The 27,118-nt window shown below is 38.7% G+C and overlaps 1 protein-coding gene and 1 non-coding gene across 3 annotated transcripts; both read left to right on the top strand.

Moving 5' to 3' along the window:
• Positions 1-82: 82 nt before the first annotated feature.
• SH3GLB1 (SH3 domain containing GRB2 like, endophilin B1) lies at positions 83-25,856 on the top strand. Of its 2 annotated transcripts, XM_075098059.1 has the most exons (10): positions 104-261; positions 1,316-1,438; positions 4,789-4,930; positions 7,608-7,736; positions 9,412-9,545; positions 10,402-10,494; positions 18,482-18,571; positions 19,112-19,212; positions 24,164-24,395; positions 25,382-25,856. In XM_075098059.1, the coding sequence occupies exons 3-10, from the start codon at positions 4,894-4,896 to the stop codon at positions 25,487-25,489; spliced, it is 924 nt and encodes a 307-aa protein (XP_074954160.1). In that variant the 5' UTR covers positions 104-261; positions 1,316-1,438; positions 4,789-4,893; the 3' UTR covers positions 25,490-25,856. The 2 variants fall into 2 exon arrangements, with proteins under 2 accessions (XP_074954159.1, XP_074954160.1); XM_075098058.1 differs by lacking the exon at positions 1,316-1,438 and having other exon boundaries at positions 83-261.
• LOC142059447 (U6 spliceosomal RNA) lies at positions 9,966-10,072 on the top strand. The gene has a single exon (XR_012661346.1). It is a non-coding gene; the product is annotated as a U6 spliceosomal RNA (small nuclear RNA).
• Positions 25,857-27,118: the final 1,262 nt, after the last annotated feature.

The raw sequence follows: 27,118 nt of genomic DNA on the forward strand, positions 1-27,118 counted from the left end.
GGGCGTCGCCGCTTACACCGGCCGATCCGGGCTCTGCAGCTGACGCCGCGGCCGCGACCAATCGGCTGCGGCGCCGCGCCGGGCCTGGCACCGCCCCCGCGGCGGGTCCCCACAGGGAGGGGCCGGAGCGGCCGCCGCCGCCGGTGCCCGGGCTGAGTCAGCGCCCCCTCCCCGCCCCTCCCGCCGAAGATGAACATCATGGACTTCAACGTGAAGAAGCTGGCGGCCGACGCGGGCACCTTCCTTAGCCGTGCCGTGCAGGTACGCCCCGGTCACCAGCCTCACGGGGGCACCGCAGCCGCGGCGGCCTCAGCCGGGGGAGGCCGCGGGCTGGCTCCGCGGGGCCGCCGCCGGGCGCGGGGCGTTGGCCGGGGAGCTGAGCTCCACAGCGGAGCGGCGGGCGGGGCCGGGCTGGCGGCTGGGCCCGCCGCGGGCTCTCAGCTCTGAGGGAGCGCCGAGCCCGGCCGCGCTGGCGAGGGCTGAGGCCAGAGCTCCGGCCTGGCCGGGTAGCGACGTGCTGCTGCGAGGTGCCGCCTCCTCCTCAAGGCAGCTCCTTCCCCGCCGGTCCGCCGCTACCCCGGGGCTCGGCAGGGCCCGGGGATTTCCTCCAGGCCGGTTGCAAACCAGCCTGGCCTCGGGGGGAGGCTGCGGCAGCCCAAGGTCAGGGCAGGCGGCGAGGGGAGAAGGCGCCGGGGGGACGGGCTGAGCGGGGAGGAGACCCGCTCGGAATTCATGGGTGAAAGGACAAAGGTGTGTCTCGCCTGACACCAGCTTATTTTTTTACTGGCTGCTAAAACTGCATCCCGCTTCCCGGTCGGTAAAATTCGAGCTCTGACGTGACACGTGCATGTATCTGTCTGCACAGGCTTTTTGGGTCTGTTTGAGCTCTGTTGTTCTTCGATAGCCCATTGTTATTGAATCGGTCTTCCCCTTTCTTCACGCTAAGGGCACTATAATTGGCTTTTGTTCCTTAGCTGTTGTCTTGAGCCGTAATCCCCTTTCTTTATATAATGAAACCTGAACAGATATCCTGTCAGGAGGTGGACGTCCAAGCAGGGCATGGTAATCCACTTTGGTTTCTCATGAGTTCTCGCTGGGTCACGGTCAGGTTTGGAGCGTGATTATAGCTGTTGTCTGGTCTGGTCGGTTCGATGTGTTGCCCTAAATCTCAATATTCAAGCAGAACCAATGACTGGCAGCGTAGCAGAGCTCTGAAAGTGCAAACTCGTCAGAAAACATTGTTAAAATTTAAATGAACTCAAAGAAGTCGATGTGGCTTCTTTTTGTGAAGGAGATCTTTCCACCCCACCCTCAGCTTCTTCCAGGTCTACATGTTTCCCAGACCATCTCTTTCTCTCCAGCCTCCACCCCTTTCCCCTTCCTTGATGGACAAGGAGAAAACGGAGATGCAGTTCACTCTCCATTATAAGATCCTGTGGTAGGACCTTGTGATTTCATCTCTTCATTTTAACTTTTTACATGTAAATCAGTTTATCGCACTAAATTTAATGTAGATTGTTGCAGCCTGACCTGGTTTAAAGGTGGTATAAATGGTGGTTTACTCCACTATGCTCGCTATGCGTTGTTGGATTACATCTGAATAGCTACATTAGTTAGCTGCTTAATCTAAAATTTATTGGAAATGTGGAAGTAATACTTTTGCTCTACCAGCTGCCACTTTCCCCTAAAATGAGAAGTTTGATGAAGCCATTGAGGGGCAGGAATAAATCCCTAACATGTTGTTATAATCTGAGTAATTAATGTTCTGTGTGCTACTGTTGCTTCCCTGTTTGGTTTTTTTTTTAAGTTACTGTGTAAGGCCTACAGATAATACTAAGGGGTAGTAATTTTGTGGATATTTTTTTTTATGTCATCTGGTGTAGATTTTGTGTCCTCCAGTAAAAATTACAGTTCTCTATTTTGAGTTAAACTCTTACGCTCAGGCATCATTGGATGATGTGGTATGACCTGACACTAACTGTATGGGATATTAGAAACAAAAAACCCCACCAAACCCTATGGAACAGTTCAGCAGCATAAAATGGTACGTAGGAAAACCACTTAAAATCTCCATTTCAACTCTACTTAAGTTGTTTTACAAAATGGTGAACAATCCTGTTAGTCTTTCACAGGCTTATCAGGCTTTCTGTTATAAGGGGATTGGGGATGTTTTACCCAAAACCACCTGATAATAATGTTCCAGGAAACCTGTTCCTCCTGTGGATGAGATTGATACCGTGTTCAGATGGCCATATTCTAGCTAGTAATCTGCAGAAAAATCAAGGCTACTGGCCATTTTCATCCAAAGCCTACCCTTCCTTCTGGCAGGCAGAAAGTGCTTTGGAGGAGCCGTTCTCGGTCAGTCTTGCAATTCGTGGAACAAAGTAGCAAATGGTTATAGTTAGTGGTATTGGAGGGGAAATAAATAATGTCATAGGGTGTACTAATAGGAATGTGAGTCCTTGCCAGGCTCTGTAATCGACAAGCCGCCTGCGTAGTGGTCAGGAATGAGCTGGGCTTTTACGCTTTGGTAGCAGAAACACTTTTATTGGTCATGACTTCTGCCTGAAGTTAGAGGCTTATCTTAATGTAACTTCTAGTAATTTTGCAGTCTGGACTTGAAGTGTCAACTGGGCTGTGATAACCCAGTTGTATACAAAACAGTACAATTACCTTCTGTGTGAGCTGGTCACAGTCAGGCAACTTGTGTATATATTTTGAATTTAATAAAGATGGATGGATTAGATGTCTTACTGATCTGATTTGTTCCAGCAAGTGCTTACATTAAATATCTCTGTGTGACATGTTTTAAACTTCAATAAAAAGGAAAAACTCTTAGTATTCTAATGACCATAGAAAATCATGAGTATCTGCCTGTCTTGGAACAGTTTTTCTAAGCAGAAGAAAAATTCTTGGTTTGTAGAACTACCTTCCTTATTTTGTTCTTATCCTTAAGGTACAGAGTAATGTCTGAAACAGGATGTAAAACAGAAAGACCAGTTCAAATTGAGGTTCCAGGGTAACCGAGATGGGACATCAGAGTGGCAGCATTGTTTCGTTACATTGATGCTGGAAACCATGATTCTGTCAAACTGCTATTTACCGTGCCGCTTGATATTGCTAAAACGAAGTTTTTCTTTTAAGTGTATACGTGAAATCTAACATTGCGATCTTCACTAAGTATTCTTCATGCTGCTGAGAGGATTTTTGGAAATATTAATAGGAAAGCCCATTTTATATACAAATACTTTTCTCTGTAATTAGTAAAAACTTCAAAACCATTGATGTTGTATTATGATGAATCTTACAAAGACTTTGAGAACAATTTACAGTGCCTGACATCTTTTAAAAGAGCCTTTTAAACAGTACTAGTAATACATGCATAAATAAAATCCATTCTTCCCAATACTGCAACTGAACTTTCTCACAAAGGCAGTTTGCTTTTATGTAGAACTGGAAGTGCCTCAGCATTTATCTAGACTTTAGATGTGTATGCTATCAAAGTTGGGTTTATTCTACATGTGATCGAAATTAAAACAAACTTGGACAATACAGCTTGTATTGTATTCTTGTTTCTTACTGCAAGTTTAAATATCCCACCAAAGAACTTGTTAAGAACGAAGTTTGATGGTAAAAAAATGCTTCAAGTCCTGTTACATGCTTAATCGGTAAGCTTCTTAGGGATTTAATCATAAGCCAGGTTCTTCTGAAAATGCCTGACTTTTGAGCAGGCTGTCAAGGGATGAGGTCATCATTGTCATGAGGAGCTACTACTCTGGAGAGAGGCAGGCAAAACCCTGGGTTCCGGTTTTGCTTGGTTCCCTGATGTGAAAGGCGTGGCTTCCCCCTCTCCCGGAGAACTGGGATTGAAGTACGAACTGCTTGTGTATTAACAAGAGTTGGCATGAACTTAATATCAAGTGGAATGAATTGTCCACCAGGTTGATTTAGCTAAATGGAGTTACGTTGTGTTTCATTGTCACTGAAAACACAGCTTGGAAGAGAACAGCAGAGGTCATCTTACTGTTTCTGTAAGGCATAACAGGATCAGTTATATCTAAACGGTTCATCGAACGTTGATTTGTCCTATTCTAAAAAGCAAAATGTCCCCTGCCCCCAAAGACAGATATTCTACAACTTTCCAGGGAGGTCTGTTTTAGCTTTTAATCCTTGTCTTTAAAAACTTTCTCTGATGTCTACAGATTTAAATCTTCATGCTGAAGTTTAAAATCACTACTTTTTGTCCTGTTTGCTGTGGACAGGACAACTTTTTTTAAAGCACATCAAAGGTAGCTGCAATGAGAATCTGTTGTGCCTTCAGGTTTTACTGTGGGAGAAGGGACAAACTTAATTACAAAATATACAAGATTGAAGTAATCTTTTAATTGCCTTCATTACCTCTGGACTCTCTCCTTTCGGATCATGCTTCAAGGAGCACTATGTGAAATTGGACAAAATGCTTCAAGTGAGAACTCAGTACCAGGTAGAGCAGAGGATTTCTTCATAATGTCATAAATTACCTTTCTTGTCTTGGTTTGATTAACACCTCCCCGCCTCTCTCTCTTCCTGATAGTAAGGGCGTGTTGTTGATCTTCATAACTTTCAAATTTATCCTTAGATAAATCTCAGATATAAATCTAGATATAAATCTAAGGATAAATTTGATGACTGGATAACAATTATATCTTTGAAAATGTGATCTGCAGCTAATATGAGTGAATAGTTACTGTCTTAAACTTGTCCTGGGAAATTATTTCTGTGACTGAGTATTTTCAACCTGTCTCATAGTTCACAGAAGAAAAGCTTGGTCAAGCAGAGAAGACTGAACTGGATGCTCACCTGGAGAACCTTCTCAGCAAAGCAGAATGCACTAAACTGTGGACAGAAAAAATAATGAAACAAACAGAAGTATTATTGCAGCCAAATCCAAGTAAGGAGCCCTTCAAGTTTTTGTTTGCAACTTTTAAACTAATAGATTTGCAAGTATAAATGTTTGCTGCAATAGGTATTGCATAAGTGTTGACTAAATATGGCAATTTTAAAATTTGAAGGCTGGAATTAGGGAAAGCACATTCTGAAGAGCTACTCAGAACGAGAGTGAGTGTACCAATTGCTGGTACTTTTTTAACCCTTCAAATGGGAAAAGCTTTAGGCAGAGCTCTTTAAACTATAGCATTGGTTCCACACTCTGGGCAGTCTCAGGCTGACTGTTTTTTGAGTTGTTTCCTGTTTAATTGACTTCCCCACTCTAATTCAAAAAATCTTTCGGTACCTGTAAGAACTGAAGTTCTTCATGGAGTAGAAGCAGTAGCTCAAGAAATTTCGTTACTATTTCATTGCTTTAAACTGTCTGCATGATACAATCCAGCTTGAAGCAAGCAAGATGAACTGAAATGCCTGTCTTTAATAATTTCTTTACTAAAGAATTATTTTCTCCAGATGTTGAGTCTTTATCATTTGCCAGCATTTTATACAATATACTTAGGCAATACAATAAAGTTTCAAATATGCTTTCATCACTGGTGAATCTCTTACTGTAACAATAACAGAAAAAACATAGGTAGAAGAAATCTAGTTTTCTGGTGTGTTAATTTTATTTGCTTCTGAAATTGCTGCTGTGAGTAGTAATGCTGAGGATATTCATTTCAGAGCCCGATCCTACAGTTATCTGTGCCGTTTGTGGTGGTTGTACTAGAGTTGGCAGCTACAGGAATCTCCTTAGCGTATAGATCTAGATTTCAAGTCAAGACCTGGTCGCTAGCCACTGGGCAAACTACTATTTAAAAAAAAAAAATCTAAACCTTGTTTAGGTTCACTCAAGTGATAAAATTATAATACCGCTAATACCTCTGAACTGAAAAAATAAATATTCTCCTTGTAGTGACACACTGAGTTAGGATTTGTCGGTACGGGTAAGTCATACACTCCTAGAACTTCTCTAATGCCAAATAGATAAATTCTTTATAATGCTGATCTCTGAAGTATTATTTTGGAAGTTTGTTGCATAAAAGCAGTATTTAAAAGCAAACATAAAAACCAGAACAATTAATCCTGTGGGAAGGATGCAGTAGAACTTACAGAATACTCCAGCTCAAATTTCTACTTTTGTCTAGGCCAGAGACAACAGTCATCTCTTCATTTAATTCAGTATTCGCAATATGTATTGACTTTTTCAGAACCTTTTGATTGTGGAATATTGGATCACTAAGTGTAGGCTGGTAGAACTGCGTGAGGAAGATTTAGTAGAAGGATAATACATCGTAGTATCTCAGTTACGCTGACCAGTCAGTTTTGTGACTGCTAAAAATACTCAGCTAATGCAGTGGTCTTTGTCAGTGAATGTAACTTCAGCTGCTTGGCAGCCTCCTTGGGGGGACTGTCACATGCTGTAGAGAGCTTCTTTTGGTTGTTAATGGAGCGACCCTGCCTGGAGGAGGAAAAGTGACTTTCAGTTGCATTGTCAACTGTACTTTTAGGTCAGACCCATGTAATAGTCCAATAATTTTTAGATTACTTTTCAGCTCTTTTGTCATTTAGTCAAAAATAAATGTTATGGTTAGAGTAAAGAAAACCCAATGAATTTTGATCTTTCTTGGTCCACCCTTGGTGCCAGAGAATCTACTGGTACCCACATTTGTCTGTGTCAGGTTAATTTTTGTGACCTTCGTGAGAGAGTAGTGATTTAATCCAGTGCTGATGAAAGTTGTCTAATTAACAGCATTATTTTTGGTTGCATCAGAGAGGCACGTTTGTTCGTTGGAGAGCTTCTTTGTGGTTTTCTGTACTATTGCAAGCTAAAATTAGTTCATACTGACTGCCATAAATAAAGTGAACTAATTATGAAGCCAAAACAATTGGTCAGAGAGATTGGGTGTTGTATCTGAGGAGTTTGCTATTGTAATTAACAGTGTCCCTGTTGACGCCGTGAGGCTTTTTCACCTAAGAAGCATACTGTGGCTTAATATTGCAGTGGATGGATATTAATGCTCATATAGTCACAACAAGTTTTTTTATATAATTTTGTTGCTCAAACTAGGGAGAGACGGGAGTACAAAGTGAAACGCTTTCTAATATCTTTAGTGGGTTGTTTCAGAGCATTTTAAGGAAGCAGTGGGAGTGGGAAAGAGAGGATCAATTTTCTGGAGCTACCAAGCTTTCAGAATATCTCAGCAGGGCCCTACAGTAGCTGTTGAACTTAATTCCTATGCTGCTGATTCTAGTGAACAGTTTTCAGTTTTTTCCTGGAGGGGGGAAAAAAAATAAGACTGGTTTTGTTAAGGAGAGTGTTCTATTATGCTCTTAAAATGAAGACTTCTGGGCAAAGCTTTGGAAAACTGTCAAAATATGCTGATAGGAGCAAGAGGAAAAGTATAATTTTTCACTGTCACAGATGGCTCTAAGAAACACTTGAACATAGCATGACAAACATGGAATACAGTCCGTTTCCAAGAACAGTATCTTCAGCTTAACATCATTCACTTAATGTTGAGTTTAATGTCCAGATTTTAAAATTCTTCTTTTCTTTTTCCTTTTCTCTTTTTTTTTTGGTTTCTATTTCTAACTTGTGTTTTGAGTGACAGTAATTATTTCAAATACACTTTTTTTAGATGCCAGAATAGAAGAATTTGTCTACGAGAAGCTGGACCGCAAAGCACCAAGTCGCATGAATAATCCAGAGTTACTAGGCCAGTATATGATTGATGCTGGGAATGAATTTGGCCCAGGAACAGCCTATGGTTAGTAGAAGCAAAAAACGTCTTGTGTTGCAGAAATGAAGGGGGCGAAAATGCACAGATCTAGTTTTTTCTTAACAATGTAAAGCGGTTACTTCTTGTCTTCCTCTAGATAAAACAGGTCAATGACTTTTGTATTAGTTTGGGATGACCTGCTCTATAACTTTGCACATTAGGAGATCAACAATGAGGTTTCTATCCAAATCTCGAAATAGAACCTGCTGTTGGAATGATAACTGTCTTTGTGGACAGAAAATTTTCTTACCAGAACAAATAAATCTGGAATTTAGTTTCCTCATTAAAGGAACACATCAGCACATGTGACAACACTTATGCATTTTATTTGTGGTGTGGAGTGAAAAGGTTATATGAAATCAAATTCTTTAATAAGAAGCCTCTCTAACTTTACAGTATTCTGCTTTTCTTAATATATAATATTTTGCTAAAGTAGAATGTAATCTAGATTTTCTTCCTTCCCCAGCAAATTTATATACCTGTGACAGGAAGGTTGGGGGTGTTATATCTAATGTTTTTACACTGGCATTAATTATAAAGTCTACTTCTAGTGTTCTCTATAACAGATTTAGCTGTTAATTTAACTTAACCAACTGAAATGCATAGGTGTCTGTATATATAATGCATTCTGCAGTCAAAGTCTGATAGTTAGCCCTCTTTAGTTGCTTTCTTCAAAATTGCAGTGTGAGGGAAAACTTTTGTTCTGGAAAGAATGAGTTCTTTATATCTGGCAATAATGGAGTTCCTTTTCAAAAGCAGGAAAGTGCACTTAAAACATTTACCTTTTTTTAATTTTATAGAAGACTTACGGATACAAAAACAATAATGGCAGGCTTTGTTCCTCTTCTGCATGGTTTTGTGCTGTTACCTGTGGCCTTCCTTCTGTTCGTCATCCTCAGGACTTGCTTTTTAACATCAAATAGTTGTACTTACAGGCACACTGTCCCTTAACTTGCAGAATTTTTAGAATTCAGGCAAGTAACTGTTAGCATAAAGGTAGATATACTGTTAGCTTTCATGTGGTGTCACAAAATATTTTAGTTCTCTGAAAAGTTAGTGTCTTTTCTAACTCAGCTGTATCAGTCTGAAACATAATAACAACTGTATTCTTGGTATACTAACTTCAGTTTCGATACCTAACTCACGACCAAATTGCAAAGTATTGTTCAGTTAACTTACAAATGCCTATTTAGGAGTTGATGGTGGTGGGGAAAAGCATGCTATTTTCTCGTAGTTAAGTGAGGTTTTCCTTTGCTACCCACTACTTCAGATTTAAACAAAAATGTGGTGTTAGGTGAGGAGGTAAGTAGGTATGATACCCAGTTCTAAAACAGGTGTTCACAATGGAGTTACCATAGTTAGTGCCACTTCTACAATGCTGTATCTATTCTCATTGTTATTAATGAAAATGGTTTAGTTCTTTGTGTGGGTTGGTTTGTTTGGGGTCATTGGGGTTTTCTTGGGGGAACTCGGGGCTTTTTTTTTTTTGTTAGTTTGGGTTTTTTTCCGAGCTGATTCAGATTTCTTTTGAAAGCCCTTGTGATGGCACTGGATTATCTTTCAAACTGCTGGCCTAAACTTTCCTTCCTGTAGAAACTTGTTTTTTCAACCATCTGCCTGAATCACTATGAAACTAACATTTTTTTGTTGTTTTCCTTTGCAGGAAATGCTCTCATTAAATGTGGAGAAACACAAAAGCGAATTGGGACAGCAGACAGAGAACTAATTCAGACTTCTGCTATAAACTTTCTCACTCCCCTAAGAAACTTTATTGAAGGAGACTATAAAACTATTACTGTAAGTTGAATTGTGCGTTCTTCAGCATTTCACAACAATTGTAACCGTAGACCTTCAAAATGAAGTACTAGCTAATTGTGCATTTTTGTATTCCCCAAACTGCTTTGGAAAGAGTCAGGTAGAATTTGTGCCTTTGGTGTGTTTTCCTTCCTTTTGACCAGGTAAAAACAAAATAACTCTGAAAACTTGCTTTTTGTAACTATTGTTCTATTAAAAAGTATGTATTACATACCTTAATTGCTTGATCTGGTTTTACAAACGCTGGTCTTGTGGCAGCAGTTTGATCAAACCCTGAGGTTTCACTTTCTGCATGGTAGTTAAGCTGATAGACTGAGCCTCAGACAGGCTGCTGCCATCTGAGCAGGCTGCTGATTTGGGGTTCTTGGAAAGGGACAGGAGATGTTCAGCGGACATCCAGCTGTGCTTGCTTTGGCAGCACATATATTAAAGTTGGCACAATACAGAGAAGACTAGCATGGCCACTGCGCAAGGATGACAAGCAAATTCATGAAGCGTTCCATATTTTAGAGGAGCAGTCATGGAACCAAGCCTGTCAGGAGTTCGAGGAGTGTTTTGATGACGCTCTTAGTCATATGGTTTAGTGTTAGGTAGTCCTGCGAGGGGCAGGGAGTTGGACTCAATGAACTTTACGGGTCACTTCCAACCCAAGGTATTCTGTGATTCTGTGATCTTGAGTATAAAATGTGTGAGATTAAATAGGATCTAATTCTGGCTCTCTGTTCAACTGAAGAACCTTTCCGTATGTGATACTTCAGTAAAAAAGTTTCCAAGTAGACGGGCTTTTGTTTTTGAGTATGTCTGCCTATTCTCATGAACTAACCTAACTCACTTTCAGAAAGAACGTAAACTGTTACAAAATAAAAGACTAGATTTGGATGCAGCAAAAACCAGATTGAAGAAGGCAAAAGTTGCAGAAGCTCGAGCTGCAGTAAGTAGATTTTTTTTTTCATTTGTCTATAACTTTCAAAGTTATTGGTATGTATTTATAAACTCCACTGCTTCATTATGCTTCCAGTCCTAGCTTCTTACCCTCACTATTTTTTCTGGGTACTTTGTAAGAAATGCCTCAGTGGAACACAAGGAAATGAAAGTGAATTGCTGATCAAGGTGTTAGTCTTCTATGTTTAGATATTCCATCAAGTTGAACTTATGTGAACCAAGTAAATATTCTCCCCTTGTTCTATACTAGATGAGCCTACGCTGCCAAAAATGACTTGCTACAGTCTGCCAAGATGGTTGTAAACACAAATCCTTCAGAGGTCAAGTTTTGGCATTTGAATCTGTACAAGTGTTGAAGCATATGTATAATTACTTCCAACTGATGAACTGGTTTAGACTTAACTTCTCTTTATCAAAAACATTTTTAGTTTACTCTTTCTATATGGTTTACTACTTCACACCACCAGACAGGGTGAGATTCTCAAAGTCACTTTTCTTAACCATTCTTATTCCCTCAAGAAATGCTTGCTCAAGGAGATTAAAATTGCTATAAACTAAAAAGCTTTTACTTTTTAAACTTTTAAAATGCCTCTAAATGGAGGAATAGATAATTGAACGTATGCAATTTCGGCAGGGCATGCTTATCATATTTTCACAGTTATCTTTTGATTGCATTCCTAAAAGTGCAGCAGTTCATGATGGATAGCAAAGTGATTTTTCCGGCAAGGCTTAATGCAGTGGGGGTGATGGACACAGATGGTGAAGGAATACAGACAATTTAAATGCACAGGCACCATGTACATGATGAAGAGGCAGAAGTGGGGCTGTCAGATTTTGCTGACTTTTCCAAATGGATCGCTGTCCTGAAAGATCTTAGAAGATCTCTGAGGCAGAGCTTTGTAGAGGAAGCACCTCACATCTTTGAGATGGCAATCCTTCTAAAAAGCCAACATAAACTCTACCTGAAAGTTCTGCTTCTGTGTCTCAATCCTCCATGTAATGCACATCGTCCCTGTGTATTTAAATAGCCTTTATTTCCTAAGTCTGTGCATGCATTTTCCATTATATTATGTAAGTTTTACGCCAAAAAGTTACTTCCCTACTTAAGCTTTCTTGATTTCTGAGACTAACAATGGAGAGCAGAGCAGGATTTTAGTCAGCTAATAGTGGAATTTGGAAGCAATAGATAGTAAATTATTCCTTTGCTTGGATTTGTTCAGAGTTAAGTTTCTAAGAAAAAAAAAAAGGTATTTTGGTTATTAACTTCTTTGTGGCTTGGTAGCAGGTATATACAGTACTTTCTAAAGCAATAGAAAGACCATAAGGAAATTGTTCCCCTTGAGATTAGTATTAAAGAAGGGCTCTGTACTTGAGTTGTATTTCCATCACAGCGTAATTATCCAGAGCTTGGTGCTTGGACAAAATTATTGCCAGTTGCTGCTGCTACTACTTGACCAATCTTAAATATTCATATAGCAAGTAATTCACAGTGGTAGAGCATGAAACTCTAGGCCTCTGGCTTCACTACCTTGCCAATACTTCAATTTTAATTACATTTTAACAGCAGTGTGCATGTTTAAGAAGTATTGGACTGTAGAATTCCCAGAGAAGTGAAAAAATTGCATCTCTACTTCATGCTCTACAATATAGAAATGACTAACCTGGATATAGGTGTGATGCAAATGGTTGTTCTTCTGCTGGCTCACTTATTTATGAAGTAAGATATCTGACAAACAGTGCTGAAGTGTATCGAGCTATGATGCAGACTTTTGTTTCACTACTTTCTTTCACAGGATAAAGTGATAAATTGCACCTACGTGTGATTATTTTTCCCCGTTATAAAAATGTTTAATATTTGATGAAATTACATTGTCCTATGTTTACTGTACAACTGAAGTAGCTTAGAGCAGTATTTAAAATAGAAATCTAAACAGTTTTACTTATCTATATTCAGTTCAGTCTTGCTTAGCTTAAGTTTGCAGTGCTTTGTGCCGATAATCTGTTCACCTGCTATATTCAGTGTTGTAACTTGCTTTTGTCTTTTATCTATGCACTTAAGCAACTAAACACCTCTCAGCCTGAAGAGAATAACATTATGGTAAATGTCTCTTACGTGCTCAACTTGCTGCATGTAAAATGGCTAAAGGTTTGTTGGCCTTCTGTGTTCATTCATTTTCCTATCAAATGTTTCCTCTTGCTATCCAGCTCATTTGGTCTTGTTTCAGATGTTTTATGTTCCTAACGGGACTGGAATAGTGTACTGAATACGCTTATGTTAGTATAGCATTATATGTTGTTTTTATCAGAATATTTCTGATAATCTGAAGTATACAGTATTATATTCTAACTGCATCCTAAGTTTACATACATAAACTCATGTAAAAGGAGTTGATTTTTTTTTTTTAATCACTTCTGAAATTAATTTCAACCCTTGGAGGGAAAGGAATTATTTCACTTTCTTATGTTTTTAATGTGAGTAGGAGTGAATTATGTGAAATAGCCAGGAATATGTAGAAATTACTCTCTTCAAGCTGTTTTACAAATAACTGAAACTAAATAATGTCACACAAATTAATGGCTTGGCTTAGAGTACAGTATATCCTAACTTGCAAGGACTCATCAGTGCAGCTGCTTTCAGTACCAGCATTGTAAAAGTTGAACAGGAAGGGGTTAATTAATTTTGTACAATATAGACTGTGGTGGTCAGCCCGTCCTGGTTTGGGTCTTGGATCTGCACAGCACCATGGGTCTCATCTCAATAGTGTTCCAGATTTCTCAGTCATGATCAGATAAAAGAGGAAATAAACTTGTTTGTTACAACTTGCTTCTGCAACCTTTATGCACTTTTCTTCCTACCAAAGTCATGATTGTATCGTCGTCTGCAGAAAATGGAAGTTAAAGGAGAACTGCATTGCGAGAGGGAATTGGAATGGCAAGCTGAAGTAATTACCTTCTAGAGTAAATTCCTTGCAGTTCTATGATTTTGCTGTTCCACTTGGAGCTGCGTTAATACTCAGCTTGACATACCTCTGTAGCATTTTTAATTAAATTTAGGTTTCAGTAAAAATTCTTGTGAAATATGAAACCGGTAAATGGAATTAGCAAGAGAAATCATTCATCTGTTTCAGTCTTGACTTAACGTGGTGTTAAAATTAGAATAGCTTTACATAGTTTTCCAGTATTTTAATATATTAAGGTAACTTAAATTCCTCCATAAGGTAACTTAGTTTGTCTGATTCACATCACTCTCTAAGTAGTTAAGTCTTCATGTTGTAATACCTTGCTTTAAACAGATTGATGTTACATGTTAAGTTCTAGAAATCATACACTCTTCACTACCTACTTTATTTCACACATATAGTACTATCCATACTCATTGTAGTTTCATTGTATATAAAGGGTTTTGTGCAACTGACTTACAGCACTCCTCAAAGCCCTGTGAAGTTCTGAGGACAGGAAAGTAGTTAAAAGCCAAAGTATGGTTGCATCCTGTATTAAAGCACCACCACTTTCTAAGTTTGTATGTTTTTATTTTTTTCCCCCCACTCTTAATGCTGACTAGATCTGGGCTGAGGAAGTGACGAAAGTAAGTACACAATTTGGAAACTGCAGAATTCTGAAACCATAACTTGTGCTGGTCTGATGTAATAAAGGATATTGCATGTTGTTAATTCCAGTCTAATGATGGTAGCCTGATGCATCACGTCAGAGTACGCTGGTTCTCTCTCGGGCAAGCTCCAGTGGTGAAACAGTGCCTGGGGCTTGTTATATAGAAAGCCATTTCTGGTTAAGTGGCATTTAGTACCATCAGATTCTCATGTGACGAGATACAATAGAAAAAGAACTACAGGTCTTGACTCTCAAAATTTACTAGTATGGCATCCTGTTAAAAAATGACCTCTTAAGGATGAGCTTACTTGAACATTTTCAGAAAGGTTGGGGTCTAGTAATCTGAACTGTCCTGAAAAACACTGATCTTCAACTATTGCCCAGAACATGGAGCAGTAAATGAAATCCTGGAGTGCGGGGAAGAAACTTAAAGCAAACTCTGTTTTGCAGGGGTTGGTGGTTTTTTGTGTGTTTTGGTGTTGTCCCTCACCTGTCTCCCCAGTGTTGCTAGAGAATGCTGTGCTTTATCTTAAGCAACTGAAGTTAGGAGGCAGGCACATCTGAAACTGCACCTGCGCTGAAGGCTGGTTCGTAAATACAGCAGTAGCCTTGGGATGGGGGCTGCAGCCTTCTCTCTTCAGGCCATCCCGTGCACAGGGGCAAAGTCAGTGGAGCTAAGGAGCATTGGGCGATGGCTGCTCAGGTGCCGTGAGAAGGGCTGTTCTCAGGCTCACTGGCTCTGACAAAGCAGTATTAGGAACAGGCTGTGAGAAGCTGTGCTGGTAGTTAAGAAATTTCTTAGGGGATTTCTGTGGAGGAGGGGAAGTAAAAATTAAGGGTAGCAATAGAAAGCAAGGGTTGCTGGAGGGCAGGGGCTTTGGAGTATGGTTTTTAAAGAGGGACTAGATAGGCAGCTGTAGGACGTGTAGGGAGCTGCTATTAGAATCTGGGATACGGAGCTTTGGGGGAAATCTTGGGGGTTGTGAGAAAATAAATGAAGGCTTTTTCTATTCCAGCTTTCTGTGAGTTGTGTTGCAAACAAAGGAATTTATGTGTAAAGTGAGAGTTCAGGGTGTAGGAGGAGTTTAGAGATTGGACTGTAAAAGGAGGGTTAGGTCAACTTTCATCCCAAAGTTTGAGAATTATTTTACTGTTTAAGTAAAGTGACAATTTGGAAGCAACAAGCCTGTGTGCTGGAGTAGTTTGTACTGTTTTGGGAAAAAGATGGCAGGGGAGCAGTAGTCCTGTAACGAAAACTACACTTGAAGCTATAAGACTATGAATAAAACTGTTTGCTTTTCAGAGACGATGGCGAGTGACTTTAAGGATAGTGAAATCTAACAGATTGTGTTTTGGAGAGAAAAAGAAATAATGTGAAGTGCTTAACCATAGCATAAAGGAGACTAAAAGCTTTAAATCTTGTAATAAATTATGTAATTCAAGGTTCCCTTTTTTATTAAGCATATAAAAAGCAGAGACTATTGAGAAGAAACTAAAACACGCATGTTCTGCCGAAGGAACAGTAATTCATGCAGGTTTCTAAAGGCAATCAGTCCTTCGATGTTTGAAAGTTGGAGAAAGAGATTCATAGATGTTTTCAATTTAAATCTAAGAAGCTTCCCAACAAGGATTTCAGCTGTCCAGTAACCTCTAGATCAGCAGGGGGTTTTTGAGTTTGAACGAAAGATCTGCGTGGTGTCAATGAAAAACTTTCTTGTGTTTAACTTCCCCTCTGAAATGTGGGATTAGAGGATATTAACTACTGTACTATAAAACACATGGACCAATGTTACACACTTCATAAACATATGAATTTTGTTAGGAGTCTTCTGAAGTGTCTGGTGTAGTCAAGGGAAAGAGCAGAGGCTTCTAGCATGTGTTCAGCACATTGAGGTTAGAGTGGTTTTGAGCATCAGAGGAGCTCCTGTCTTTCTTTGACAACCAAGGAGATGAGGAGGCCCAGCTATATTCTGTAGCATGAATACATCCATTACCACTGTTCTTCTAATACTGTGTCTAATAAAACAACATTAGGAAGATGATTTTATTTCCTGTGCTCTTATGATTGTGTGTTATCCCTTAGCTACAGGATTGCACAGTGTTTCTCAGAGGTCATATATTCTTATGTGAAATTTGGGGAGATTATGAACTTCTGAATGGTTATATTCACAAACAGGGTTCATATTCTGAACTCGGAGAGCAAGGGCCATTTTGAGGGATCTTCGTGGGACATACTCAGTGAGGCCTTCTGGTTGTTCTAAAAACAAAATACGACTACAGCCGGGGGTCACTGGAAAGTTTAGGCTTGTGTTTTGAGCTCTTCATTCTGTTCAGAAACAGAAATGATCAGGCCATAAGCTTCCCAGATTGCAAGTCAGCTGTTTTCTGCGTTTACCACAAGGTGTGGAATAGATACACGGTCCTGCTACTGTTCACCTGGTAGTACTGAAAATAGGGATGGACAAATAAACACATGAACACATAAGTCAGTTTATGTAAATATCTACAAAATCAGTATATCGGGCTTTTGTAAAGCAGTGTATTTAAAGTCTGTACTGGCTAAGTTAATCATGTTACCACATTACTCGCTTTGCCTTTTCTTATAGAAAGTAGATTTGTGAAAATATTATTGAAACAAATGGAATTAATCGGATGGATATTTCCCTTTCTTAGAAGTTCCTATTCTCATGTATTTACTTACCTGGCAGGAAGAAAGAAACACATTAGCTTCAGAGAAGCAAGAGACTAGACTACCTTCAGATAAATGGTTTACCTATGATTTTGCTGTTTTTCGGGGTTTTTTTTGTGTTTTTTTTTTTTTAAAAGGAAATTAAGATGTTGCTAATACAGAAGGGAATGCTTTTCTTCTCTTGGCTATGAGATTTGCTTTTTTCCTCTGTCTGTTCTTACATTTCTCTCAGGGACTGCCAGATGGAGTTCACTGATATTAATATAGATTTAATAGGAAAACTCCAAGCAAAGATTCTTTCCTCAACAAACTTTGAACCCCTAATTAGTTTGTAAGGTGATACATACACTGCTATCTCAGTTTTAAGTGAGAAACACACAGTACTCTGTAGCTGCTTCCTGACTGCTTAATTAATGTGTAAGCCTTCCCGGCTGCAGTGTCTTCACATGAAAAACATTTATTGGATAACTGCATCATTTTTCTGTGCTCATTACTGAGACGAAGATCTTTCCATGCGACTTTTCATATTGATTAACGTTGGTGGAATTCAAGAGCAGGATGTTTGCAAACACATAAAATCCTTTTGAAACCAATGTTTTATCAGTATCACCTCGTTAAGTTTCCTGAAAATATATTTCCTTACTCAGTTCTGTTGAGAACAGTAACTGCTGTATCTTGGACTTAATGCAGATTTTTGCCTTTGGGTTTGGTTTTAGAAACAAGCTATTAAAATTCATATAAGCATTGAGGCAAGGTAATCTAGATTCCAGGCTGAGGACATTCTATCTTGGAATGGTAAATCTTAGTTTACAACACACGTTTTTATGTATTTTTGTGTTTTGCATAGTGTCTTCCCCCCCCCCCCCCCAAATACTCTAAAGTAATTTTGGCTTGTGTTAGATGGGAGTCCTTTAAAACTGCTATAAAGCTGTTAACTTACTTAAAATTACTGATAACAATATGTAACAAGGAATAAATTTGAATTGGAATAATTTAAATGTGGAACTTAAATCCAATCATTTTAATAGAAGTTTTATTCTAATTGAAGTTAGAACTTTTGCTATAGTTCAGATTCATTTATTTTTAAAGACACATCAATTATAAGCTCCAGAAATAGTTGTAGTAATTTGGTGGCCAGTATGAGACATTAATTTATGAAATATCCTGTTAAAACTTCCCATCAAAGATTTATGAACGGTTGATTGCTGTGCAGTTACCTGACAAAAATAATGTGAGGTTTACTCTAAATTATTTGGTCAGAGTCCTGTTTAACTTGAAATATGGAGAAAAATTGTCCTTGGCTGCCACTGCTGTGCTGGCAGAACCCCTGGTGCAGACACTGTTGTGCCAGTAAGCGCTTGGTTTGGTATCGGGAGAGGTGGGGTAATACTGCTGGCAGAAAAACGCCTTCCTTTTGCATGCGTTGACTCTTTGTGGTAGGTGTCTGATAGTAAAATCTGTTTGTTGTGTGTGCAGGGGGCCTCAACATTTCTGAACCCAAAATGCAATTACTCTTTTTACCAAGAAAAGATCTGCAAAGAAAAAGCACGCATTTCAAACCCCCAAGCTTGTGATTAATGCATTTGTATGAGTAGCTCTGAATAAAATGGAACTGTTGCAGTCGGAAGGTGTAGCAGAGTGCATTGTACAAACACCTAACATGCATCCTTACTTTCAGTCTGAACAGGAAGTACGGATTACTCAGAGCGAATTTGACCGTCAAGCAGAGATTACCAGACTTCTGCTGGAAGGAATCAGTAGCACGCATGTGAGTACCCAAATAGGGTAGAGGGGGAAAGTCAAAACCAAGGTGCTTTCTAAAAATAACTACAGGAAGCTGCTTGGAAACTCTGGGCTACAAATTTTCACTTTAACGCCTTAAAGCATCAAACAACTGTGGGTTCTTTATTTTTTGAATTCTAGTTTAGTATCCACTGAATTTACGTTTAGTTTCTTGTTAACCTTGAGAGTGCAAGAGCTTTCATTTTTACCCTTTAAACTCAACTTCCAATTCATCAGATCAACTGAATATTGAAACCACAAAAACGTGCTAAGGTATTTTTTTCTGTGGTGGAAACAATAAAGGTAAATGGCATGATTCTTGTACAGCACCTATTTTCTTGTGCTCAAATATGTTAATTTTTGTGACATTTAATCCCAGTTACCTGGTAAATCCAGGCACTAGGTTTATGTGGCATAAAGCCCTATGCACCGATATTGGCGTTAGCACCTGATTAGGGGGCCAGTCTTTCTAATGCAGCATAGTGCTTCTACAGACTAAAAACTCAAATTCTTTGCTGTATTATAGGCACATCATCTTCGCTGTCTGAATGATTTTGTTGAAGCTCAGATGACCTATTATGCACAATGCTACCAATATATGTTGGATCTCCAGAAACAACTTGGAAGGTAGTATCTGTAAAAAAATCAGAAAAACCCCAGTTTTTTCTAAGTGCTTATAAATAGTAGGAAAACTTACACTGATATAACTGGTGAACATACAGGCATGCTGGACTGAAAGGAAATATATCTGTTCTCAGGTAATTAATATGTGATTACCCCAATGCAACTACTTCCCTAAGCCTACACACAGCACTAATGCCTTTTGAGGGTTATTTATTGAGATTTTTGTAATTGAGGAAGGTGGACCCGTCATGTAATGACACAAAAAAGAATTTCTAGAGATGTACATGTAATCATTCAGTTGTCTTATATTTCATGCTTCAAAACTCCTATGCAATGTGGGAAATGTTTTTGTACTGGCCGTAAATGCCTGTTACCTCTTAATTAGCTACAAGACACTACCTGGTTTTCAATGAAACTGCATTCTCCACTGTTAAGTGAGTTGCCAGCATAGATACTGTATCTAAGGAGAAACATACTTCATAATATTTAAGACCAGTCATCCAAAGCACTCACAGTGGAATGAACAAGTTTTTCTAGTTTTAATGTTTCATGGGTTTAGCATTTGTAAAGTAAGAGAAGAAACTGTTTGACATTAGTTTGTGCTTATAACTTTTTTGTGACCAGTGGTGATGTAAAGAAATCTACATGCTTACTTTTCATAAAGTTTTCCTATTCTAATTCTTATTCACAAATCAGCCTTTCTTAGGTTTATACCAGACCATGTTATTTAGGTGAGTGTATGCATTGAAGGACTATCTGTACTTAGAAGTTTACTGTAGTTTCTATTCTAAATAACTGTCTCTATAAACCATCTCTGTTTGTTTTTCATGACGAGGAAGTAAAAACAAAAGTGTTCTTGAGCTTTGTCCTTTCCTGACTTGCAACTTCCTGTGGCGTTTGATTTCCTTTCCTTAGTTTGTTTGAATGGGTCATTTTAAAAAAAGCTACATCTTTAAAGTTACATTCTGTTGAAAGAAGTGTTCAACTATAAAATTCAGTAGTGCATAAATGCAGTTGTAGAATTGAAAGCTTGAAAATAAACATTTACTGGATTAAGGACAAGCACCTCTTAAATTAGAAATTAAGTGAAGTATATTTATACAACTATTTTGAGAGGATGTTTTTAAAATCTAGTATATTTGCCAAACAGAAAGCTTTAAGCATAATACCCTTAACCTAAGGGAGAACACATGCCTCTCTAAATTCTTTTCCTTTAGGATGTATAGCGTGACCAGAACAGCTGTCTTTGTTTAAAATTTGTGTAAACTGCTACCAGGTATAAAAAAGGATATTTGAAGAAAATACTGCCTTCAGGAAAACAGAAGGACGTATCTTTTGTCTGTCTACGATCTGATTAGTATTTTAAATAAAATTACTGTGACTGCTAGAAGACCAAAAGCATTGAAGCTTTGCAAAATCCTAAATGCCTCAAACAGCCAAATGAATGTGGATTAAAACAGTAATGGAATTAAATCTTGGGTGTGTCTTTCCTTCCTTGTGCAAGGAAGTCCCATTGAACTATAATGGAGGGCAGTGGGATAGGGTCTCAAGTTGCCCTCTGTGTTTTGGAAGAGTTCCTCAGTTCATAGGCATACGGTGCATAGCACTTGCATTAAATAAACAGATAAGCAGGATGTGCGTGTGGTGTTCTTCCTATGTTATGTGTAGGCAGATAATGGCACCAAATAAATAGCTTGGGCAGCTCAGATAGATTTTTGCTTGCACTTGCCAGCTCTCTGGTGGTTGACAAGGGTTATACAGAGCTGAGTTACACATGCTTTTCTCACACATCTAAGAATGACATGTGCCATATTCTCATATGAAAGTCAAGAGCTGTGAGGGACTTATTTCTGGGTTGAGACCGCTGGTGAACCAAAGGTGTTCAACCTCTGAGTGGGATAGTTTGTTGCTTAAAGCAGAAACCTGGTTCTCACTGCAGATGCATATTATATGGTTTACCTAGGGCATAAACCCTAACCTGGTTCACGCTGAGACTATTCAAGTTCCAAAGCTGACCACTGACTGTTTTCCTGATGTACTCTCCAGAGTCAGCTGTAGGGAAGGTGGAGGGAAAACCTGTGCTCAGTTACCTTTATATAATTAGAGGTGGTTTGATGGATGTTTCTCTTCAAGGCAGCATCAGCTGGTTATCCCTCCACTGCTTCCCCCTCCTTTGGGGCTACTTAAATAAGAATCGCTTCTCCCAGGTTAAAAGCAATCTCTCTTCTTTCTTTCAGTTCCCAAGAATGAACTAAACAAATCTATTTAAAATATCCTGGTACTCCGGCTGCTTTTTTTTCTTGCTGATAACTGCTTTTGCTTTGAATTTTCTCAGCTTCCCTGACAGCCAAGCCTAAGATTTGGCATAATTATTTTTTCAGATGGCCCATTACTAGTCCCCTACTCTACAACCTGTGAAACTCATGCTACTCAAGTGTTCAAGAAGCCCCCAGACAAGCTCTGTACAGCTGAAGCTTTCCAGTAACACACCTACATATAGCTTTGCAAAATGAGTGAGGCATAATGCTTTACTGATTGACAGAGTGGTTATAAAGCTTTGGCTTTCTTTTTCACTAGCTGTACAAACCAGTGACACTTTGAACTGAGCAGAATGATTTACAAATAATTATTTTGTTAACAGAGAACAAGTTTAGCAGTATATTAAATGGTAATTTAGCAATATTGAGAAACAGCTGATTGTCATTTAAAATTAAATCCTTCTGAATGCCAACTAATCAAGTAATAAACACATCAAGAGGCACAGCTGAGTTATCCCTAGAAAAATGTGGGGTCCTCCCTTTGTTCTGCCGTTTTGATTTGCTTAGGGAACTTGGTGAACTGGTTTGAAAAGCTAATCTGGCAAATGAAAGAAAAAGAGAAAATATTTGGCAGAGAGGCAGTCTCTTCTTGGTGAGTTGAACCAGCTCTTTATGACCAAATGAGGTCAAGGTAAGCCAGCGGGGAAGTGGGACTTCTTCCTTTTGACGGTAGTAAACTGCTAACTAAACTCACAATAGTCTCCTGAAAGTCTGCCCAATTTTTTGTATGCTCCTGCTGTTTGCCTTCAGTCAGATACAACAGATATAACTGCAAGGCGAATGTGTTTAACAAGCTGTTCTGATGGAAAGTTAGCCATCTTCTTGATGATTTTTGTTAGATCAGATTGTTGAATCAATTCGAAAGCAACAGATTGCTAGGTCTGACTCAAATGACAGAGAATGAACATTTGTACAATAAAGGGGTAGAGGAGTGGGTCCAGCCCATTTGGTGGCAGTGTAAATTTATGAGATTAAGTATGTATAGTGTGAAACTGTAAACTTGTGTGCAGTACTGCTGCAGCTGATAGAGATTTCAGCTGCCTTATTTCCACCTGTGTTCATGGCCACACAAAGAAAAAATTAGCCACTATATTGATAGATTTAGTTTTCACCTGTGTCAGCCACCTAAACTAGCTCCTCTCATGATTATATGAGCACTAGTAATGCTGCTGACATGGGTGTGGGAACATACTGATCTTGATTTACATGGTTAAAGTTGCCACTGAACTGCATCTTCAAGGAAAACTTAACTAGAGAGGATAGGTGGGAAGGGACGAGATGAGACTGTGTTTTCTGACAGGTTCATACACAGAATAAGAATAGATCTTTATGTCAAAAGAGTAGGCAGAAAAGCAAGGTGGGGGGCTAATAGATCCACATCCCAGATGTTAATGAAACAGCATCTGTGTAGAAGGACTGATGAGGAAAGTTATGTATGGGAATTGACTGACTAGTTGATGTGTAGACTGGCCAAAAGAATGGAAGGAAATGCAGCTATAGTTCCACATCATCCTGACTCAGTCTAACTCCTACTTGCTGACCCTTTTTCACTGCATCAGCTCTGCCACTTTTCAAAACCTTCATTGACTGGCTTTTAAGGTGGAAACAGATGAGTGTTGGAACAAAGGCAGCAAAGATGACAAGGAATGACTACATCAGCTGATAAATAAGTTTAGTCTGCCGTGGAACTTCACCCCAGGATGTCGGGCAGAGTGACATGAGACAGCGACCCAATCTCACAGTTTATCGTTGTCCCCAGTGCTGTCCCATTCCCCCTACCCCATTGCCCCAAAATCTCTTGCTGCTTTACTCTCCTCCCTGTTCATTCCACTTCTCAGCCATGTTATTCTGTCCTTTCCCTTGTATCTGCTCTGGCTCTCATCACGGTTTCTTGTGATTCAGCTCGTTGACTTAGATGGTGATACATAATTTTTTTTCTACCCCCTTTTTTTTTTTTCCAGGCAGGTTAATGAGTTGAATAGACTTCATAGAAGAGTCTGGCAAACACTACAGCTGGCACAGAACAAACAGCAGCCTGACCTAGAAAGGAAGGGCTTAAGTTGATATAAGTTCATCTTTAGTATAACAAATATTTTTGCTTTACAGCATGTAGTTAGCTAATTCAACAAACTGATTTAGGTTACAAAAATAATTGTAGGTGTTTTTTCCCCTTCTTTCAGAGGGAGGCTGTGTTTTTACCTGCATTATATTTCCCTGATCTGGTTCACCAGCACAATCTTTTATGTAGCCGCATAATTGAGGAATGAGCAGGAGGAGGTGGAGGCTACTTTTACTGGCAGAGTTGTCAGAAGAAGTGTTTATTAAAATACAGTCTGAATTAAGTCTGACCAACAGTGCTTTCCTGGTTTGCCTTCTTTTTTAAGGCAATTATCAAGTGTTTTTTTTTAAGGTGGCAGTATTTCTTTTAAAGTATATTGGTTTGATTTATGCTACAAGTCAATAACAAGTATGTTTAGCTTTATACAGGTATCAGTGCTATTCTATTACTGTTGTCTGCTGGTGTTTATTCTGTAGTTGATGAAGGCAAGAAGGCTAATTTAGGCATCTGGGCATGTATAACTCCCCATGTAGAACTGATTCACTCAGAAGTATTTTCATTTTGTTTTCTCCCACAGCTTTCCATCTACTTTCCTCTCTAACAATAATCAGTCTTCCTCAACTCCTGTGCAGAGTGTTTCTACTCCTTCAGTCTTGGCCTCAGCCTCTGCTTCATTGCCTTCAGTGAGCAATTCAATAGTTACTTCAGGCATCAGTGAACTGAAGTCATCAAGCGGCAACAGGAAAGCTAGAGTTCTCTATGATTACGACGCTGCAAACAGCAGTGAATTATCACTACTTGCAGATGAGGTGAGAGTTTTCTATGTACCTTGATAATATAAAAGTAAAATCAGAATGCTTGTGACTAACCAGTTAAGATGTGCTACATCAAGAAATCTCTGTAGTTTATTTTTTTTAATTAAGTTTCGGTTGTACTCTTAGAGTGTTGTCCTGTACCCATATACCCTGATATTCTGTAGTGAGACTTAACATTTTTTACACCAGTTTAGCTTACAAGAACATTTGCTAGACAATAAAGATGCAATTCTGCTGCCTTCTACCACACTTTTACCACTGATATCAATACAATTAGCCTTTGAAACATTAAATGTTGCAATTTGGGAAGAATATAACAATGCAACTACTTCTTGTTTTGATGGTGGTCGTTGGGCTGCATTTATTCCTGTTCCAATTCAATTGCACTGTTAAGTCAGAGAGCCTGTACAAAGCAGATGGAGCTAAACAATGAAGCAGGGTGCTAGAACAGAGTTCCACCTGGTAATGTGACTGTAGCTTAAGCCTGAAGAAGAGCATCCACACAATTTTCAGACTTTTTGGTTTTTTAAATATGCATTACTTAAATATTTCTATTTGACATTTTCCTACCTAGACAGTGACTTAGAAGCTGTGGCTTAAGGTTTTCTGTTAAGATGTAGCACATCAACACCATCTGTCTTTCTATCATGTACTTGAAGATCCAATGAACTTTCTTTTAGATTTCCTGTTAAAGTTGATGGCAATCTACAAGGTGTATAGATAAAAATAATAGAAAAGAAACAATAATGAATAGAATTTCATAAGAAAGAAAAGGGACTTTGACATATGCTACTATATCTACTTCTGGACCAGTGAAATAATTTTTATGAGCCCTAGATAATGTTCCATGGATGCTTATATTAAATGTTCTGTTTAACTTGGTTAATCTCAATTCTAAAAACTTGGAAATCACCTGAACGTAGACTCTAACTTTTTTTCCAGGCAAGGCAAGGGTGTAATAACGTGTTTCTGTTTTTTAGGTGATAACAGTGTACAGTATCCCTGGCATGGATTCAGACTGGTTGATGGGTGAAAGGGGAAATCAGAAAGGCAAAGTGCCTATTACTTATTTAGAACTGCTAAACTAGATGGTTGGCCTGAATAAAGACTGTCAATTATGGTGACACCATATTTATATACAATTAATGTTATGTAAGCAGGTTTAAGTGTCTTCCATGTTATTGGCTTGAGGGACAGATACCAGCCATTACAAACTGGCTTTTCTGCCAGCACAGTTGCATGGTAAATACTCTATTCAAACTAAATGTGTTTAAAGCTTTTACTTCATGTGCCAAGAACATGTTTCCTACAGATTTGTTTCTACTGAAGTTTTCACTAATACAAGCTTCTACTTTTGAGTAATCTAGATTGAAAGCAGGAGGTACTGTTTTCTACTGAAATTTTTCATTAATGGCAAAGCTTTTCTTCACATAAAATAAAATTATTGTGAACCAATGCAGGTGTAATGCATGTTATTTGAATAACCAAAACCAAATGTGAAACATAAACCTTAAAGAAGTCCATATGGTTCTGTTCCCAACGCTTGTGGAGTACAGATGTGCCAAGGCATATATGGCTATCTGCTGAGGAACTTGGACATTTAATCACATTTGAAAAAATGAAAATGGTTGTTTTCTCTCTGTTGAAAGTGTAAGGCAAAATGCCTGTATGTTAACATTTTAAACTGCACCTAGGTGGGTTGACACAAGCTAGTGACATATGTTCTGACTTGTTTTCATCTTGCCTTGTATTTTTTTTCCTTTTAATTGCTTTCCAGAAAAGAAGCTAATTCAGTTTGATTAGTAATTACTAGATTCTTTCAACTGCAAATCAGCCCTTATGTTAAATTAAGCACTGCATTTTGCTAACTAAGTACACACTGTCTCTCTTCATTTAAGTAGTCCTATAGACAAGCGTGCATTTGTTCAGATTACAGGTTTTTATGAAAATCTGCATTGACAATTCTTATGCAACAGTTTATTGTCATGTTCTAATTGGATTCAATTAGTGTTACATTTCTTTGTTTTGCAAAAGGACCTCCTTTAAATATGTGGGAAGGAAGAAAAAAATGTTTTGAGCCTAAAAAAGGCTTTAACAAAGGTAGTTTTATTTGCAAATAGCATAACTCTTTCCTAAACGTTGCACCCTTTAATGTTTCATAAATAGCAGTCTTTTAAGGGCGTAAAAAGATTAAAAGGATAGATTATGGGGAACTTCTTAAATTCCAGTGTATTTAATTAATTGGGTTGGACTGGTTGAAGGAAATCCTTGCATTGAGAAGGAAATTACTCTCCCTGCAGAAGATGCAACATTGACAGGAGTCCACTTCAGCTCTCAGGGAACACTGGTACCAGGTGCTTAGCTAATTGCTTCTGATCAGCACCTTTCTTTGCAATGACAGCTCTTTAAAGACTTTTTAACGTGGTCACTGCAAACATGCAGTGGTGAAACTTTCAGTGATACAAATTACTTCAGTGGGATGGATTAAATTGTACTCATTTACGTGATGTGGTTGTTTTAATTAAAAGTGATGATTTTTTTTTTTTTAATTGCACTTCCAGAAATAGTCTCTTTCATTTCTAAAGTGCAGAGGTTACATTAAAACAAATACATTGAGTTGGTTCATCAATTGCAACATTCTTGGGGTAACTACCAAGAAAATATTAGATTTATTTGGTCTGTTAAATGCAAAGGTTAGAGGAAACAATTGTAATAAT

The sequence above is a fragment of the Phalacrocorax aristotelis genome, chromosome 6 (genome assembly GCF_949628215.1).
Source record: "Phalacrocorax aristotelis chromosome 6, bGulAri2.1, whole genome shotgun sequence".
Lineage (NCBI taxonomy): Eukaryota > Metazoa > Chordata > Aves > Suliformes > Phalacrocoracidae > Phalacrocorax > Phalacrocorax aristotelis.